The sequence below is a fragment of the Natrix helvetica genome (assembly GCF_964273705.1).
Source record: "Natrix helvetica genome assembly, chromosome: 7".
NCBI lineage: Eukaryota > Metazoa > Chordata > Lepidosauria > Squamata > Natricidae > Natrix > Natrix helvetica.
The window spans coordinates 39481552-39501368 of NC_138558.1; the positions used below are offsets into that span (position 1 = coordinate 39481552).

General features: G+C 37.4%; 1 protein-coding gene across 5 annotated transcripts in view; it reads left to right on the forward strand.

Moving 5' to 3' along the window:
• The first annotated feature begins 3196 nt into the window (after positions 1–3196).
• Positions 3197–19817, forward strand: part of PRDM5 (PR/SET domain 5) — a 79837-nt gene continuing 63216 nt past the window's right edge. The window contains exons 1-2 of one of the 5 annotated variants that reach the window (XM_081959960.1): positions 3200–3454; positions 6200–6283. In XM_081959960.1, coding sequence (XP_081816086.1) covers positions 3362–3454; positions 6200–6283 — 177 coding nt within the window. In that variant the 5' untranslated portion in view covers positions 3200–3361. Of the gene's footprint in view, positions 3455–6199; positions 6284–19817 lie in introns of all 5 variants that reach the window. The other 4 variants (XM_081959963.1, XM_081959964.1, XM_081959961.1 and 1 more) reach the window with 4 other exon arrangements.

A 19817-nucleotide genomic window follows, 5' to 3' on the forward strand; every position in this document is an offset into this window, starting at 1 on the left:
GTATAATACATAATATTAGCAAAATAATCAGAAGTGATTTAAAGCTTGGTGTTCAGAGTGGTACTAAATATAATATTATTTAAAATGAAATGTTCCAACTGGGTTCACTTTGTCTGTTACTATATAGAACGAAGCACTGAGCAAAAAGGTTTTCCAGATTATTAGAAGTTACTGAATTCTAAAATAATGTGAAAACCGAAATGCTAAAAAATATCTTAAACAATGAATAATTAGTCATGTGTGTGTAAATACACACAGACACCCAACTGTATACAATTGTATAGAACATGCATACAATTGTATAGCAATAGAACTTAGACTTACAATATATACCGCTTCACAGTGCTTTACAGCCCTCTCTAAGGAGTTTACAGAGTCAACATATTGCCCCCAACAATGGGTGCTCATTTTACCGATCACATGACCTCAGAAGGATGGAAGGATGAATCAACCTTGAGCCAGTGAGACTCGAACTGCCAAACTACAAGTTTCCTTTGTTATGGACAGATCACTGCCTGGTTAAGTGTGTTAAAATAAGGCGCCCTATTCGATACCATATTTCTCTCCCAAAGCTTGAAGGTAACGTTTCTTTTGTTTGCCTGCCAGATACAGTACATTTTCTGTAAAGATCCTGACCAAGTAGAATGGGTCTAAAATGCACCTAAGTCTTTGTGTGCAGAGTTTAAAAGTTTCACAAAAGCAGGGGATTTTTCTTTCTTTCTATGTACAACGCACTAGAGAAGTTCTCCATGATTCAAAAAAGGACACTTGTAGAATTCCAAATTCCTGGAATTCAATAGCATTTTTGGATTTAGCTTAGTGTAGGACGCTCACTGTTTCTAAATTGAAACTATGGCTGAGTTTACCCACGTGTTGTGAAATTAAGTTTTTCATTATGCCTTTTGACTGCTAGTTGGTATTCATAGATGGGCTCTTCTGCCAGTCTGTCCTACATATTAGCTGTTACTGTTATTATGTATATGTTATAGATGACTTCTGTTTTTTTCTTCTTGGGATCCTGGGTCTTTTGGGTTATTTAAGGTGTTTTGGAGAATTTGTGTGCTACAGTGGTGCCATGTAGTTGTTAATAGCCTGTTGGTTGTTTCTGAGTTGCTTTTGGTATAGTGTTATTCTTTTCATAATTTGTGTTGGTTGTGTTGTAATAGGTTGATGGTCAGCCACTTTCTGGTAAAGTTGGGTTGGGCAATGGGTTGAAAACTCAATCCTTTTCTTGAAAAAATATATGGGCAGTCTGCAGAACACTTGTACTCGTCTGAATAAAGTTCTTACACAGCTTCTCTTGTAGGAGATTGGGTAGCTGCTTTGGTAAAAGAGCACTTAGTGTGAGTTGTTTAGGACAAGGACCCAAGAAAGGTAGTGTATTGTTTTCTTCTTTCTTCGTGAAATGCATTGCTTTGAAGATTTATTCATTGTTTCATGTGTCTTCTCTAGATGCTCCTTTAGTATGACAAAGGTGTTGTCTACATATCAGATTGTACTTGTGGGAGTGCTATAGTTTTCAGATGCTATGAATCCTGAGTTCAGTGATCCAATCGGTGTTCTGATTTCCTGGTGTTTTTTGTTGTCAATCAAAATAGTGAGGCAGACCCTGGTGAATAAATTTACATTTGGGTATTTTAATTTTACTGCATTTGTCTAGGTTGGGTGTGTTACATAGTACTACTGCTATGGATTATTTTGCTAGTTCCAGATTTATGGACATAAAAGTGCTGTGACATTGACTGAGGCCATAACAGTACTGCCTTCTATTTTTAGTTTTTTGATTTTCTGGACACACTATAGTGGTGAATTGATACAATATTCAATCTCTTCTGTGAGGTATCCGAGTTTTTGGGGCAAGCCTGTGTCTATATTGCATTTTGGGATCCCTGGTAATAAGATGAAGTTTATGTTGAGGTCATATTGTTTTGTTTTAAAGCTTTTGGGAGACTGCCTTTCCAAATTGCCTTACCTCCAATATACAATTGAAAAAGTTGCAACATATACAACTGAAACACGTATTAACTAAATATTATGGCCTAGAAGCTTTAGCAGCCTGTGTGATATCTGCAATTGTTGCTTCTTTAAGAAATGCTGGGCTTGAATGGAAGCTATCTGTGCATAATTAAAAGATGAAATGAAGGTTAGCATCAAATATATATTTGATCTGTGGAAGGAAGAATAGAAATATCCAATTCTGGAAAATCATCAGGACCGGGTGTTAGAAAACATGCAATGTCTTTCCTAGCCTTTTAAAATAAAAGTCATCAGAAAATATTATTTTGGATCTATTAGACTACTAAAAGGATATTTAAAAATTGAGCTATCCTCACCTTCTTATGCTGTTAATGTAAGACCAAACTCGAGTGCTTTGGTTTTGTTATGTTATAGCTTTGTTTTCGTTTCATATGGATACATTTGTCAATATAATTTGTGGATTTAGATGTAAGGATCACAGTGGGATGCTGAATTATATTCCTAAACTATGGAAATCTTCATGTGCTATAAATGAAATGGTAGCATAGAAAGGTCTAGACTTAGTATTAGAGGTCGATTATTAAGCTAATGATTCATTTAGGCCAGGGGTGTCCAAACTTGGGAACTTTAAGACTTGTGGACTTCAACTCCCAGAATTCCCCAGCCAGCTGGCTGGGGAATTCTGGGAGTTGAAGTCCACAAGTCTTAAAGTTCCCAAGTTTGGACACCCCTGATTTAGGCATTTGTACCAAATATCTATCTGTTAATCGGATTGCTTGGAATATTTAGCATATTTAGTTCTTTTAATCACTATATTTAGGAACTTTCTATTATATAAGCCTTACTTAAAGGTTCTTTTGTAAGTCACAATTTTAGTAAATTCACTTCTGTCTCTGGGATCAAAAAAGTTGAACTAACAGCAGTGTAGGTGCGAAAGGCAATCAGTAGCCGAATTAAATCTAATCCTTTCCTTTATACTTGGGTCTTGCAATATTTAGACAGCACCGTACAGTCTGTAGTCCTTAGGTAGAAACAAAGAACCGTTCCTAACTCGCCTACTCGGTTTCTCACTAGTGATCCGAAATCCTCTACCTTGCTGCTCAGTGGAATCTTAGTGTCTCTCCCCCCCCCCCCCCCCGCTAACTTAGATCTCAACCAACTTTCGGCCAATCACAGCGGAGATTTACCCGAACTGTGGCATAAGAACGGCGCCGCCCTTACTTTCCAGGAGGCGGGGGCAGCTGGGGGGGGGGTATTCTAGCAGCAAGCGCTCCTTCAATGGTTTCCCCCTCTATCTCCTTTTGCCTTTGCCATTGCAATGCCTCTCGATTAGCCCACAGCGGGAGGAGGTTACAATCCCTTTTTCCTTTCAAGGTAGGGCAGAATGCTGGGCATGTACGTGCCGGATAGGTTCGCCCTGAAGTCATCTAAAATTCAAGACGGGATGGGGCTCTTTACGGCCCGGAGAGTGAAAAAGGTGGGTGATCTTTGTTATTGCCCCATTCAGGTGAGGGGCACGCAGAGGAGGTAAGGGGCAAGCGAAGCTGGCGGGGTGGGCGGCTGGCAACCTTTAGTTTTAAAAACTTTTTCAAGCGCCCCACTCCCGCCCAGTTAGTTCTCTGTTTAATGGGAACGCCTGCCACGTATTACAGCCTGCCTCCCTGCTTCTCTGCCTGCAGCTTTAAGTTCTTGAAGTCCCAACCCCTTCGCTTTTTTTCATTCCTCATCCCACTTCCGTCTGCTTCTCAGCAGAAGATGCTGATGTTTCGCATTCTGAAACGGAAAAGTTTCCTGCCTCCTCCTCCTCCTCCTCCTCCTCCTTCTTCTTCTTATTCTTATTCTTCTTCTAAAAAAAAAGATGGATCAAAACTAAATAAAGCCAAGGAGAATCTGCAAGATAGCAGAATATATCAGCAGAATATTTCTATAGCTTTGAATCAATTTCCAGGGAGTTTAGAGTTAGTCTGGAAGAGAAATGTTATGAAGAAATTTCAAAGATGGATTGGGACAGTTGTTCACTTTCATTGCAAAAAATGATCCTTGTTCTACATACTTGGAACCAATAGAAATTTGGAGCCAAATGATATTTTTTCATGGAAAATATTCAGAATGTTGCTTCTTGATTCCTGTTTTCCTTACTGCACTATCTTGCATTCCTTGATCAAACTAATGTTTAATTCACCATTTGCATTTCTTAAAATCAAGATTTCCATACACTTGCATATATGAAAGACAAGTAGATGCCAGTTTAAGAGAAAACTACTGTTACTGCATCTGCAATTCCTTTTGTTTGTAAAAACATTTGCATTAGATTAACATTAGTTTAATTAGATTAGGTTAATCTAATTGTACAGTGACAGTTTATTGGGAATAATGCAAGAGTCTATATACTGGTGGTACCAGTACCTATACTGGTCCTTCTGGCAGTCCAGAAATATTGATACTTTCGTTTATAGAATTCCTAGTTGGCATAGCTTTCAGGTGGGAATTTCGGAAATTACCTGTGCATATTTGGGGCTTTGAAGCTGTGGAAGACTGTCATATGCCAAAGCCAGAGTCAGTTGGGGGCAGTCCATCATGGTTCAATATGAGTCTTGGCTATTCACTTAATCATTATAATCATGCAGTAATTGTTAAAAAGTCATTGCCAACCGAGATGGACAATGTTGGCATTACTAAGGCAGAGAGGCCTTAGTAATTCTGCTTCTCTAGGCTTCTGCTACACTTCAGATGTGCCATTTAGCCTGATTGGGAAAAGAAAACTTTAACAAGTCCATCAAACCTGAAACACAGCATCAGATACTATGCAGCGTATCTCTTAATATGATTTCAAATGGAAGTTTTGTGGAGAATGATTTCATTTGCTATGGATATTTATAGGATGGGTTATTCCCTCTTTCTTGGCATTGTGTTTCTGAAATCATTTATTGTTATGGTTTCTTGCACCCTCAGAAAGATGGCATTTTTGTCTGCCTATCAAGTCCTACCCAAGGGCCTGGGATAGATGTGGATGTTTGACGTTGTTATAGATATTGTCACATGATGTAAGCTGATCCAATGCTTTCATTGCAGTTGACTGATGGTGAATTTGTCATTGTAGATGGTGTTGAAGTGGTGCTTCAGTTGTTTTGGGATTGTACTCAAGGCACCTATTGCTACTTGTACTATCGTGGCTTTCTTTTTATCATAATCATTCTGTTTCTATTTGTAGGTCTTTGTATTTGGTTATCTTCTCCAGTTCGTTCTCTTCTATCCTGCTGTTTCCAAGCCCTGCCATGACCACTATCCAGATTTTTTAAATCTTTCTTATCAATAGTTTTAAGTTTAGGGTATTGGGTGGCAGGTGCTTATCAGTTTGCATTTTAAAATTGCAGAGCACTTTAGCTTCTTCATTTTTTGTTACTTTCCCTATTTTATTGTCCCACCAATTCTTGCTTGCAGGCAAATAATTTTCTTGTAGACTTCCAGTGCACCATTGCCACTACTTACCAATGTTACCGTTGTTTGTAATCAGTCTGTGCAATGTTTCTTCAGCTGGTTTGTTGCACAGTCAACTAGATTTATTTATTCATTTACCATATGGCAAATACTGTATATGAACATTTAATGGTTCAAATGTTAATGTCAAGTCCATCCAGCCATTCAAGGACAGGTTGGTCTATGTTGAAAAAAATCAGACATTGGGCCGGTGTAAGCTCTTGATGTCTACTTTTTTTCAACATGCAACATAGTCAACTAGATGTTTAGACTTAATCCAGAATTTCTGTCCAATACCTAACAAGTCCTTCCCAAGGTCTTGGCATTGTTGGATTTTTTTAAATCCAGTCTTTATTACAAGTAACTCAAGTGGTAGACATTCATAATGCTCCTTCCTCCTTCTATGTTTGCCTCTATAACAACCCTGCAATGTGAGTTGGGCTGAGAGAGAGTGACTGGCCCAAAGTCACCTAGCCAGCTTTCATACCCAAGGTGTGAATAGATCTCCCAATTTTCTGGTTTCTAGCCTAGTACCTTAATCATTATATTAAACTGACTTTATTAATTATATGAATTATGAACCAGGCTACTTTCATAGCTTATAATTGAGCTGCAGAGTCTTCTCAGACATACAAGTATTTTTGCTCTTTTTGCTTAAATTGTAAATTTTAACATACAGTTTGATTTCAGCAATTAATAGTAGTTTTTCATAAACAAAAGATGCCAATTTTGTTACTGTTGCTAGGGTGAAAAGTTTGGACCATTTGCAGGAGAAAAGCGAATGCCACAGGAACTGGATGAAAATACAGACTGCAGGCTAATGTGGGAGGTAAAAATTCCAGCACTTTGTCTAAGAAATTTTCTAAAACATTATTTATAAAAGACTAGAGCAACAATTGTTTGGGGGCAATTAGGAGGTACGGAATTTCTGATGCTTCATTTCCCCCCCTAATATAGTGTTGATAGCGTACATTTTGTCAACACCAGTAAAGGCAGATGAATATGCAATATGCATAAACTTGATTTATTTTAATGTAATGTATAGTTTAACAAACCATGTTTGTGCTATAATTAAACCATAGCATGAGTGATTTATCCATGTAATGTTTATGGTACTAAAACATTTTATGATGTAGAAGATGAAAACTTAAGAGTTGTGGCAGATGTTTAGTTCTCAAATGTCTATGCTGAAAAGGTAGCTAAGCAACTATAAAGATACTGGTTGTGTTCACCAAGACTAACTACTTGTAAATACAATACAATTTATGTGTTTATCTGTTTAGTATTCATTCATTCATAGAAAGAGATGAACTTTCATAAAAAAAATATAGAACCATGATAATTAAGCATAAGGAGGTGCTTGTGTAAGTAGTTGTTTTAAGATTAAGGCTGTGATTTGCTAAAGTGCTTCAGAAATTCTCAGAAAGTTATAGCATATAAATTATAAATTCCATCCACATGTCCCAGTGTTGATCTTAGTGTTAAAGCATCATCAATACTTTTCAACATAATTTTACCTGAAAAAAATGAAAAGAAATAAAATTAAATTTCATTTCAATGTATAATTGACATATCTTCCCAATTTCCTACATAAATGTAATCACCAGTTCCATAAAGGATGAAGGCAATCACTGGAAAGAAGAAATGCCATAGCTTTGTATTCTTGAACTAGTAGAAATAGATTCGTAGAAAACTTAGTCCTGTTGAGGACAAAGAAAGGACAACAAACCTGTAGAAAATTTTCATTAGTTGTAAAGAAGAGATAAGATTATGAAAAGATAGACAATTTACCAAACAACCTTGAAATATATATGAATCAATATATTATGAATCAGTATGAACATTTCGTGAATGTTGAAAACAGGTTACCAAAATTTATAATAGCTATGTAGCTGATGTAGTAACAATTTCTTTGTCATTGGCTATAATTTATTCATTAAAAACAATTGAAAAGATTTATGTATTGTCCAGCGGGTCAATGGCACAGCAGTTAAAGCTGCTGGATTCAAAATGTTAAGCTCCCGATACTTACCCTAGCTTCTGCCCCCCTAGCAGATAAATAGTTACCACTTTAGTGGGAAGGGAGCAGTGTTCTGTGCCCCTTGGCATGTAATCATGCTGGCTACATGTCTTTGGACAATGCTGGTTCCCTCAGCTAAGAAACAGAAATGAGAACCACCTCCTAGAGTCGGACAAGGAAAACCTTTACCTTTATATTCTGTCCATCCATATAATTAATGAAATGGGGCTGTCGTAATTCTGAAATTCTAAATTATTTGTTTTAATTTGCATAGATTGCTTTAGAGGATACCAGAAGTTCATCTTGAAAACTTCACCTCTTATTTTTGAACAACTTGAAATACCCCAGTATTTTATTAGTAACATCTCAAAAGCTGGAAAAGGATAATGGAGTCTTTCAGTACTCAGAGGATGGTGTGTTCCAGCATCATTAGATTCTTGTTGTAACATGTTCTTGAAATAGACAAAATCAAACACATAAGCTGATAGGAATTGTGTTAATTAATCATTTTGATTATTTACTCTCATAAGTATATTGCTTCTCATATTTCACTGGTCTTTGTTAATTAAATACTTTTATTTTGCTAAAAACCATGGTTGAACTTGGTTATTGACTGATAAGGATGTGTAGTGCATTTATTGAACAAGCCATAACCTCGGGTTTTATGACTTTTGGCACAATATTTTAACTTTTCTTTTCCCTGACTTAGCTTTTGGATCATGCAGAGATTTTGGATTGCTGCATGCCAGCTTTGATGGTTTTATGAATGCTTGAACCTAAGCAGCTTATGTTTAAATGTGATGATCTGAATAGAAGAGTCGTAAGATATACGGTCATGTTGTGAGCTCCAAGTTTATTGCTAGGAGTATGTAAAATAGAAAGCAGCTGTCCAGTTTATTTAGATCAGGGCTGTCAAACTCCCAGCTACGGGCCAGATGTGTTATGCACTGGCCACGCCCATGCCCGGTTTAACTAAGGGGAGTCCCAATATGTCACGTGATGCCACTGTGATGACGTAAATTTGACATCCCTGATATAGATAGTCTCTCCAGAAAGTATGAAGACAACTTCTGTTTGCCAAGTTGGCATTTGTTTCTACAATATTTATTATTAATTTAGCCACATTGAAAACATGTTTCCATATTTGATTAGATATGTGCAAATAGAGGAATAAAAGTATAGGTAAGCATTTAGATAAGCAAACTTAAACTTATTTTTTTCAAAATTGATTTGAATAGTATATCTGATATTAGGAAAATGTTGATCTATAAATAGCACAGATGCTCTAAAGACTGATCATCACACTAGTTCTGTCATTGTGCAATGAAGAAATAATATTATCATTATATAGATGTAACAGTTTTTAATATTTTACCATATTTTTTATTTATTTTATTTTCTTCAAATTTCTAGACCGCCCCCTCTCCCGAAAAGGACTCGGGGCGGTGTACAGTCCACACAGCAAACAACAAGTATCAAATACAAATATAAATACAGATATAAATACACATAAGGAGGAGGTTAAAAATTTAAAAAGAACTGTACGGAAGAATATAAATATGGTTCTAAAAACCCTAAAATCAGTTAAATTTAAAAACGTACCCTATAAATAACCAGGTAAGAATATGTTTCCAGGAGGTAACAGTTGTCACAATTATAATTATGCCAGGCCAGCTAATCGAAACAATATTCACTTGAAAAGAAATATTACTTCCTTATGACCAGTATGGGCAACTTATTTATTTATGAAATTTAAGAAATTTATATTGTTGCCCATCTCACTCATGGTGAGCGCCTTACAAAGTAAGATTCCAAATACAAAATTCACTATGTTCCTACTTCCTTGGTGACAACATTCAGACAAACCACTTGATGGGTTCCGTATCAGGCTGGGATCTGCTGGTGAAACCATATTTTCAGTCCTTGCCTTCTTCCATTTTTTAGATATGAAGCTGTTGAAAATGAATGACTGTCAAAAAGGCACAAATAAATTAAAGCAAGAAGCTGAAGCAGGAAAATCTGCTACATTGCTTCACGAGGGGACAAGTTTAAGAATATTGGACCTGTTTTCTCTTAATACCATCTAGATCAGGGGTGTCCAAACTTGGAAACTTTAAGACTTGTGGACTTCAACTCCCAGAATTCCCCAGCCGAATTCTGGGAGTTGAAGTCCACAAGTCTTAAAGTTCCCAAGTTTGGACACCCCTGATCTAGATGTAAAAGATGCTTCCCTGCCAGGGAGATTTCCCATCAGAACATTACCATTTTTTCTTTTTATCCCACCTTTATTATTTTTACCAATAACTGAAGACAGTGAACACATCCAATACACTTTCCTTTTCCTATTTTCCTCACAATAACCAGTCTATGAGGTGAATTGCGTTAAGAGAGAGTGACTGGTTCAAAGTAACCCAGCTAAGGTGGGATTTAAACTCAGGCTCTCCTCCTTTATGGCCTGGTGCCTTAACCAGTAAACCAAACTGGCTTATTACATCATGATGATTTGCCAATATTTGCCATATTTTTTAAAGTTGCTACTTGATTGTAACTACTAAAGGTTTGATTTATGTCAGCAAGATCCATTTGGAATTAGACTGTCAATTAACTATTATTACCATGTTTAATACATTTTCTGAAAACCAGCTTTAATATAAGAACACTTCGTCACTCTCTGATGCATGAATTGGGCCTTAATAACACTCAGGGAATGAGTTGTCCATGGTATTTTCCACATAACTGTGAGCTTCATATTTTTTAAAAGCTGACCCTTTTGTGAAAGTATTGTGAGGTGTTCACATTTGCATGGCCTTTTATATTTGTAAAATAACTAAATAAATATAGACAAAGTACAATTCTTTTTCAAGTGCCAGCCTAACAATTATTGCCTCTTTTAGAACGGTTATGTATATTTGATAAAGGAGAAATTGAAGATATCTCACATGTTTTGTGGTCAGCATATATTCTCCCCTTACTAGAGAGAGTACCAAGAAGGGCAGACAATTTTTAGGTAGGCTTTCTCCTCTAGGACTTGAACCAGTCTACCATGCATGCAGTGGCAAAATTCGGTGTTGCTCCAATGTCCACACAAAAAAAAAAAAAGATTATAGAATTATAGCTGTCATATTTAGAGATATCTCTAACAATTTCTTGATCATTATATTTACTCATATACTTATCGGCTTTTCACCCACGTAAACCAGGGAGTGACCCAAACAGTTTGAGAGCATGTATTTTCTTAACAGGGATGTTATTATCCACTTTTAATGTCAGTACTTCTTTTAATATATTGTAAAAAGTAATGTCTATTGCTGGTCTGTGACCCTGATAAAGATATATTCTATTCTTCTATTTCAGTGGTTCTCAACCTTTCTAATGCCGCGACCCTTTAATACAGTTCCTCATGTTGTGGTGACCCCCAACCATAAAATTATTTTCGTTGCTACTATGTAACACCGGGAGCCAGAAAACCTAGATAGGTGTGGCCAACTCAACATCACTCCCACTCAGTCACATGACATCCCCCCCCAGACATGCCTACCAAGGTTTCATGGCTCAGTGTTTTCTATGAGAATAGGGTCTCTCTCTCTTCTCTCCCCCTCCCTCTCATTTCTGTTTTTCTCTATTTTTCTTCCCCCTTTCTCTTCTTCCTTCCTTTCTTTCTTTCCTTCCCTTTCCCTCTTTCTTTTTCTTTCTTTCTCATGGAATACGATAGCAAATCCAAAATAAAGTTATTAATCATAGGAAATTGCTTTTCTGTAATCTTTTCATAGTGAACTCTAAGTTGATAGAAGCTGGCAAGATTGTACTAATAGCAATAGGATATATATTTTGATTTCTTTTGAGTTTGACAATATAATACGTTATCCAAAATTATAAATAATCTTATTTTCAGATGCATTTTTTTTTGCCATCTCTGTTATTTTCTTTAAAAAAAACAGACTTGCTTCCAATTTGTGCCTTCTGGCAAACTGCAGTTTTCTTGGCAGGAGATCTAGCTTGCCATTGCTTTCGTCATAGAGAAAATTTCTTTCTTTCTTTCTTTCTTTCTTTCTTTCTTTCTTTCTTTCTTTCTTTCTTTCTTTCTTTCCCCCTGATTTGTTTCCCTCTCTTTTCTCTCTCTCATTCTCTCCCTTCAGTTCTTTTTCATTTCTTTCTTCCTCTCCCCCTTCTCCCTCTAATTTGTTTCCCTCTATTTTCCCTCCCTCCCATTCTCTCCTTCCAGCTCTCTTTCATCTCTCTCTCTCTCTTTCTCCCCTTTTCTCTTTCATCTCTTTTTTGTGCATGCAAGCAAAATACCCTCCTGGGCCAGGATCACGGCAGAGGGAACAGTGACTCCTTCCACTGCTGCCACTGAGAAGTGAGTAACTGGCTGCGCTGCGCAGGAGACTCCTCAGCGCCAGACTCAGGTTGGTCCCCTTCATGTTGACTCAGGAAAGAGCCAGAACAGCTGTCTCTGGATGCAGAGAGGGAAGAGTTCCAGAGCCCTGTGCAAGGAGATTCCTGTGCAGTGCAGGAGAACTGGAGCTCTTCCCTCTCTATACCCAACCAGCTGCTGCTGCTGCTCCCCATTCTCCTCCTTCCTGAGCCAACACGAAGTGGACCGCGGCTCACGCTGACCTGAGTCTGGCGCTGAGGAGTCTCCTGAGCTGCATACCCAGTTACTCATCGCATTGCGCAGTGGCGACAATGGGAGGAGAGTCGTTGTCCCCTCTGCCTTGATCCTGGCCCAGGAGGGTATTTTGCTTGTGCATGCACGTGGAAGAAATAAGCGTGAGAAAAGGGCTGGACCTCTTCCCAACACTGAGTTGCCTGCAAAGAATGTGGAATCGCAAAAGCAGGCAAGAGGCTCGTGCCTTCTCGGGGCGGAGAGCAAATTGTGCGATTGGGTCAGCAGGGAGCCATAGGAGAGGGGCCAAAGCCTATTAACATTAATAGGGAACCTCAGTGTACCCGCATCCCGCATTCCTTTATTTTTTTTATTTTCCCCGCCTTGTTTTACGCCTCAGAAATGGTACCTCTTGGCTTCCGTAGCTCTGCCCATCAACCTCCATCACTCAGAGCGAACTGCTTTCCCAGCATCCTCTATGCTGCACGTTTTCCCCCTCCTCGCCTCCATTCCAGCGCCTACTTCCCCCCCCCACCTCTCCTGCCGTGCGGGGAACCCGAGCCGCTCCTTCCCTTTGGCCCGGCTTCTTACCAGCCTCTCCGCGGGAGGCTCTTCGGCGACCCCTGTGAAAAAGTTGTTCGACCCCAAAAGGGGTTGCGACCCACAGGTTGAGAACCGCTGTTCTATTCTTGCCTCTTTTAAAAAATAGAGTTGCATTTGGCTTTTCTTTTCTTGTTACTTTTCCTGTGACATTATGGTTATAATCTCTGAAAAGCCATGGAAAATGTTCTTGTAATATCAGTAAAGGTATTCATTCACAGCATAGTAATGGATATTTCTTCAAGTCTGTGGATTAGTTCCCTGGCAATAGATTTTACTTTAATAGCTATCTTTAATATTTTTATGTTTGTTATTTCCCATCAAGAACTTTTATATGTGGATTGTGTCTGTGGTTAAAACAAAAATCTTTCTCAAATTCAACATCCTAAATTTTCAGATTCTTTTAAAAATGTTGGTATTCAAATACATGAATTCTTGTACTCATATTGTTTTGTAATAGACATATTTAATCATGTTTACCATTTGTGTACTTTGGTTTCTTTGCCATTTCAATTATTGTTTTTAACAGATTCATATGACCTAATTTGCATTTTTTGATTAAATGCCAGGCGGACTCAAAGCATCTAGTAATAGCAGAGGTATAGCAGTGAGATTCATCCCATGGAAAGAAACATTAATTTGGGAGTTTGACCATACAAATGGAAACTGTTTACTGGAAAATTTCTTTTGAAATATTTATTTGACATCAATATGTAACCTTTAAGACAAGTTTTTTTTAAAATTCTAGCAGAAGATTCAGGTTAGCTTCCTTTTACTTTATACAACTAGGACAGACTTTTTTATGCTGAATTTAAACATGTCTGTTTAGGATTCTTTGCGTGACAACTAGTTTGAGGTTCAGCTTTTCTTAGATAGGTGCTATGTTCATACTCCCTACTGCCAACTATCTTTAAGTGATCCAATCTGAAGTTCTACGCTGTATAATACATAAGAATTATGTTCTTATGCAAAAAATTTACTCCCAGATAGGTTAATCCAAGATAAGACTTAGTATTTAATGTTGATTGTATGTCACAGTAAGTTAAGCTAAGTAAGTTAAGTTAATTACATCCCTTTTATAGTGTTATAGTGTTAAGTTTGGTCATGGTTCATGGAATAGTTCCTTCATAAATTTATGTAACCTGCAGTGAATTTTAGCCTTTACTAGGATGTAAGAAAAATAAAAACCTTTTAATAGTTTATTTTCACGTGCGTTTCTTATCCTTAAATCACTTCTGCCTAAAGTTTGTTGAAGTAAATACAATTTTCTATCCCATCGGTTTCAAGATCTATGCAAGACTAATGTGGAGCAGTACAAGGCTTCGTATGTTATGCTTCAAAATTAAATTACAGTCTAGTCATGGAATATTTTTCCCCTGCTTTTTATACGGTTTCTTGCAGTTTTTATATAATAACAATCTAACAAATGCTTTTCAGAATTGCAAGCAGTGTGTTTATTAAGTGCAAAGAAAGCCATCTGTTTATCCTCATTGTTGTGCTGACATTTTTCTTGACTGGCTGCAAAGTATTTGACTTCAATTCGTATCCCTGTGTCAAGTACTACAACAAAATAAATTCCACTGTGTAATATCTTTAGTCAAATTAAAATGTGATTTCATTTTACAGCCACAAGAAGGAGGAGAATTATCAAGCAAGTTACCTGAATCATGTGCAGAAACATGCTCTTAAAGATCTTCACACCTTTTCTACCACTACAATTCTCAAAACTTGATACTCAAAACTTGAGATGAGGGGGTGTTCCATTTTGAAACAACTAACTTCAAAGATACAATACAATACAATACAATACAATACAATAGTAGAGTTGGAAGGGACCTTGGAGGTCTTCTAGTCCAACCCCCTGCCTAGGCAGGAAACCCTATACCGTTTCAGACAAATAGCTATCCAACATCTTCTTAAAGACTTCCAGTGTTGGGGCATTCACAACTTCTGGAGGCAAGCTGTTCCACTGATTAATTGTTCTCACTGTCAGGAAATTTCTCCTCAGTTCTAAGTTGCTTCTCTCCTTGATTAGTTTCCACCCATTGCTTCTTGTTCTACCCTCAGGTGCTTTGGAGAATAGTTTGACTCCCTCTTCTTTGTGGCAACCTCTGAGATATTGGAATAATGCTATCATGTCTCCCCTAGTCCTTCTTTCTCTTAAGCTAAACATACCCAGTTCCTGCAACCGTTCTTCATATGTTTTAGTCTCCAGTCCCCTAATCATCTTTGTTGCTCTTCTCTGCACTCTTTCTAGAGTCTCCACATCTTTTTTACATCGTGGCGACCAGAACTGAATGCAGTATTCCAAGTGTGGCCTTACCAAGGCATTATAAAGTGGTATTAACACTTCACGTGATCTTGATTCTATCCCTCTGTTGATGCAGCCTAGAACTGTGTTGGCTTTTTTGGCAGCTGCTGCACACTGCTGGCTCATATTTAAATGGTTGTCCACTAGGACTCCAAGATCCCTTTCACAGTTACTACTACTGAGTAAGGTATCACCTATACTGTACCTGTGCATTCCGTTTTTGTTGCCTAAATGTAGAACCTTGCTCTTTTCACCATTGAATTTCATTTTATTAGATAGTGCCCAATGTTCAAGTTTGTCAAGATCCTTCTGTATCTTAAGCCTATCTTCTGGAGTGTTGGCTATTCCTGCCAGCTTGGTATCATCTGCAAATTTGATGAGTTCCCCATTTATTCCCTCATCCAAATCATTGATGAAGATGTTGAAGAGTACTGGGCCTAAAACAGAGCCTTGGGGTACTCCACTGCATACTTCCCTCCATGTAGATGCAGTTCCATTGAGAACTACACGTTGAGTGCGGTTGGTCAGCCAGTTACCAATCCATCTGGTGGTGATGCTGTCTAACCCACATTCTTCTACTTTATCTAGTAGTAGGTTATGGTCTACCTTATCAAAAGCCTTACTGAAGTCCAAGTAAACTATATCAACGGCATTCCTCTGGTCCACTAATTTTGTCACATTATCAAAGAATGCAATAAGATTAGTCTGGCATGATCTGTTTTTGACAAATCCATGTTGGCTTTTGGCTATTACTTTGTTTGCTTCTAGGTGTTCGCAAATTCGTTGCTTGATTATTTTTTCCAGAATCTTTCCTGGTATTGAGGTTAGGCTGATAGGTCTGTAGTTTCCTGGATCTAATTTTTTCCCTTTTTTGAAGATGGGAACCACATCAGCTCTTTTCCAGTCCTCTGGTAGTTCCCCGGTGTTCCAGGATCTCTGAAAGATATAATTCAGTGGTTCTGAGATCTCGTCTGCTAGTTCCTTCAGAACTCTGGGGTGTAATCCATCCGGTCCTGGTGATTTGAACTCATCTAGGGTAGACAGGTGCTCACTTACCATTTTCTTCCCTATTTCAATTTGTGTTCCTAATTTTGTGGTGCTGCTTTTGATAGGTTGGACTGTTTTATCCCTTTGTGTAAAGACAGATGCAAAACATGAGTTAAATAGTTCTGCTTTCTCCCTGTTGCTTGTCACCTTCTTGCCACTTTCTCCTAGCAATGGACCAATTGTTTCCTTAACTTTTTTCTTGTTTTTAACATGTTGGAAGAAGCTTTTTTTGTTAATTTTTACTTTTGTGGCAAGCCTTTCTTCATTGTGAGCCTTAGCTTTCCTCACTTCATCTTTACAGGCTCGGGCTATTTGCTGATATTCTGCCTTATCATGCTTATATTGTTTGATAAATGTAACTTCTTCAGAAGAATTTTGAACCTGGACATTAATATCATAGTATGCCAGCAGGCTTAAAAAATTTAACAACCTGGAGTAAAACAACCCAAATATATGAAGTTAGAAAGTGCAGCAAGTCAACCAGAAAAGCTTAAAAAAAAAGATTGTCTGGTTGCAAAGCAGAGGTTGAAGTTACATGTGGAACAAAGTAGTATCAGTCTAATTTAATACTTTGAAAGTTATTTTTGTATTATGTTCTTCTAATTTCTTATTAACTGAGTTTTCAGCACTTATTCTATTGAGATTGACTTTAATTCTATAGCAACCGCAAGATTTTTCTTTTGTTTTCATCTCTGTATAACAAACGTGTGGAAAAAGTATGCTAGTGAGAATATTATGCAAACAACAGTAATACATACTGTTATGTATAGAGGCTGCTTACATTTGAGAAATGAAAAGACAAATCTATACATAGGAAAACTTATATGTCAAAGAATAAATCAGATTGATTTGCATTTAAAAAAAATGATCGTCATGCAATTTTTATATAACAGTGATAAGATAAAATGCATATGAGTCCTAGTTTTGTGAGGTTGTAAATAAAAATGGTAATGATTTTGTATAGCTTTTGCTTCATAGTACATCTGCATAAATGGAATATTAATGAGCTAACAAGAAAACTAAGAAATCGTAAGACATCCTACTTTCTGATAAGTTCCTTATGTTTCAAGCAACCTTGCTTTATATTGGACTGTGGACATAGCATTTTCCAAAAGAAGGTTCCAATTTCATTACTTGTCTGCTTAGTATAATGTTCAATTTTGTGTACTCAAGCAGTCCCTTCAGGCTTTTAAATCTTTCATGTTGAAAACACAGCATAACCTATTCTGGTTGTGGAAATGTCAGTCTTTTTGAAATGTGATAGTTTTAATTTCATCCATATTCATATCGGAATTAACACTGACTTTGCTTGTCTGCCCAAAATCAAATATATCTAAAATAAAGTGTATGGGTCATTCCCCTCCTCCCTCCCCCAGTTTTATATTGGTCCCGTAAATTGCATTTCTATAGTTACCTCTTTAGGGAACAAATTCTTCTTTTTTAAAAAAAAGATTAGTAGGTTGTGGAGATTAATGCCTGCTAAACTTCAAGAATTGGCTGTTTGTCTTCCCCCAGCCCTAAAAAATGATCATTACAGCCTGTTTATTTTGGACATCATCATCATTCAAATCTATTGTGTTTACTATTCCACAATCCCAATCCATAATCCTAACATTGAGATCATTCTAGCCGACAGTGTTAAAGTTGAAAACAATTGAAGTGTACTAAAATTCCAAGTTGGGTAGGGCAGATGGATCTGGGATACAAAAATGTATGACCATTAGAATGGCAGGAAGGAGTTAGCCTATGATCTATAACTTTGCTGCCATTTAGAAGTCATCTGGATTTTTTGAACACTGATCTAGTTACCTAAAGCTGGAATTCAGAAAGTTAATGTATTTACTGATCACCTGAGAATTAAATATTTACCCACTGTGACAATTACTAATAATTTCCATTCCACTAGACCAGGCATGTTCAAAGTCCGGCCCGGGGGCCAATTGCGGCTCATTTTCAAATTTAGAGCGGCTCGCAGCCTCTTCTCCCCACCGATTCAGCCTATCACTAATCCCTGCCAGCCGGCATTTTTTCCTTCACTGCACATTAATGTTAATGGTTCAAAGAATGTCAGGCGGAATGGTCGACTGTTGTGGCCCAGCAGGATCTGGTTGAGCTGCTGATGGACTCGGATAGCGAGGAACCATATGAGTCTGTCCTGGACGATGTGGAGGACCTTGTGCAGGTTCAGACTCAGAGCAGGGGCCAGAAATGCTGGTTGGTCACCAGGAAGCGCCTGAGGCATGGAGCAGTGGGGAGGATCAAAGGCAGTTTATCCCTGATGCTAGATTGAGAAGGGCTGAGAAATGGAAGCAGCAACTCCGTAGGCAGACTCACAGAAGATGATTAAGCACAGGTGGTTGTGGATTGGCCCCTCCCAAGAGAGATTATAGGTGAAGCGTTGGGAGGGGACATTTGCAGGAAACAACTGTTCGAATTAGTAGTTAAGAAAATCTATCTGTGTATTCTAGCCGTGTCTGTTCATTTGGACTATCTGCGTTGCTTCATTTGGAATTATCTGGTTTGCTGCAGAGCTACTCTATTGAACGTGAGTTGTCTGGGCCTTCAGTCAAAGGATTCGTTATCTCAGTAATTAAACAGTGGCAAACAACCAAGCCTATGTTCTGGTTTATTCACAGGGGTGGGGGGGGGGTCAGAACAGTCGACCCCACACATTTTCACTTCACCAAATCTGGCCCTCCTTGCAAAAAGTTTGGACACCCCTGCACTAGATTTTTAAGGGTTTCAATTTTAAAAAATCTCATTAATAAAATAGAAGTTAAGTATTATTAAGCAAATCATGATTTAGCAAGTTATGTCTATTCAGTCAATGCTTTCCTGAATGTTCCCATCTTACACCGCTATTTCTTGAGCATTATACTGTTCACAGAATCCTTTGCACATGAGTTCATAGCATGTATTAAATCTTGCAAAGATAAAAAATACTAACATTTTCCATCCCATTTGTTCACTCCCATTTGTAAGAAAATTTGAAAATGTAGCTTTAATGGATTATATTCTCTTTTTTTCTGAATAGTTTGAATATTCATGCTAAGGAGGAATGATATATTAGAATATAAGATCATATGCAATATATTTCATTGCCATATCATTCCGGATTCCTAACTTTCCCAAGAAAAATATAAGGTAGAAAATCCAAATGAAAATGCATAAAATATCTGTATTAATATACCATGCCCTTTAATATTATTAAAGCATAAATTTTCCTCTTTAGAGGCCCTTAAAAAGAAGCTCAATTTTTTACTTTGTAATATAAAATCATAAAAGGTATATGTTTTCAAGCAGCAGCTGGAAAAATGAGGTAGCTACATGCTGTGAAGAACAATAAGATGTTGGTTTTGAAAGGCAAATGAAGGGGAATATGAGGAATTGTTAAGTGCTAATAGAAGCCCAGATGTGTTTACCTTTTCTCAACTTATATTTGACGTTGGGCAAATTGCCACTCCTGCAAATTTTGCTCATTTTCATATGAACAGAGCACCCTACTGTCATTCTCTGTAGTAAATCTATCTCTGACAGTCTCTAATCCTTACTTTGAATTTTGGACCAGACTGTTGTGTAAATTCAGCTTTGTGGTTTGTTAAACATTTTTTATGGTTTAACGTGATATTTGAACTCAATTATATTCACTTATTTAATCAATCAAATTTTCACACGATACATGAACACAACCAGAGATTTACTTTTATTGGAAAATAATAAAATGAAAGCTTGGTTTTTGTTTTTTTTCCCATCTTTGTAGTGTTAGCTTTATATCTTTC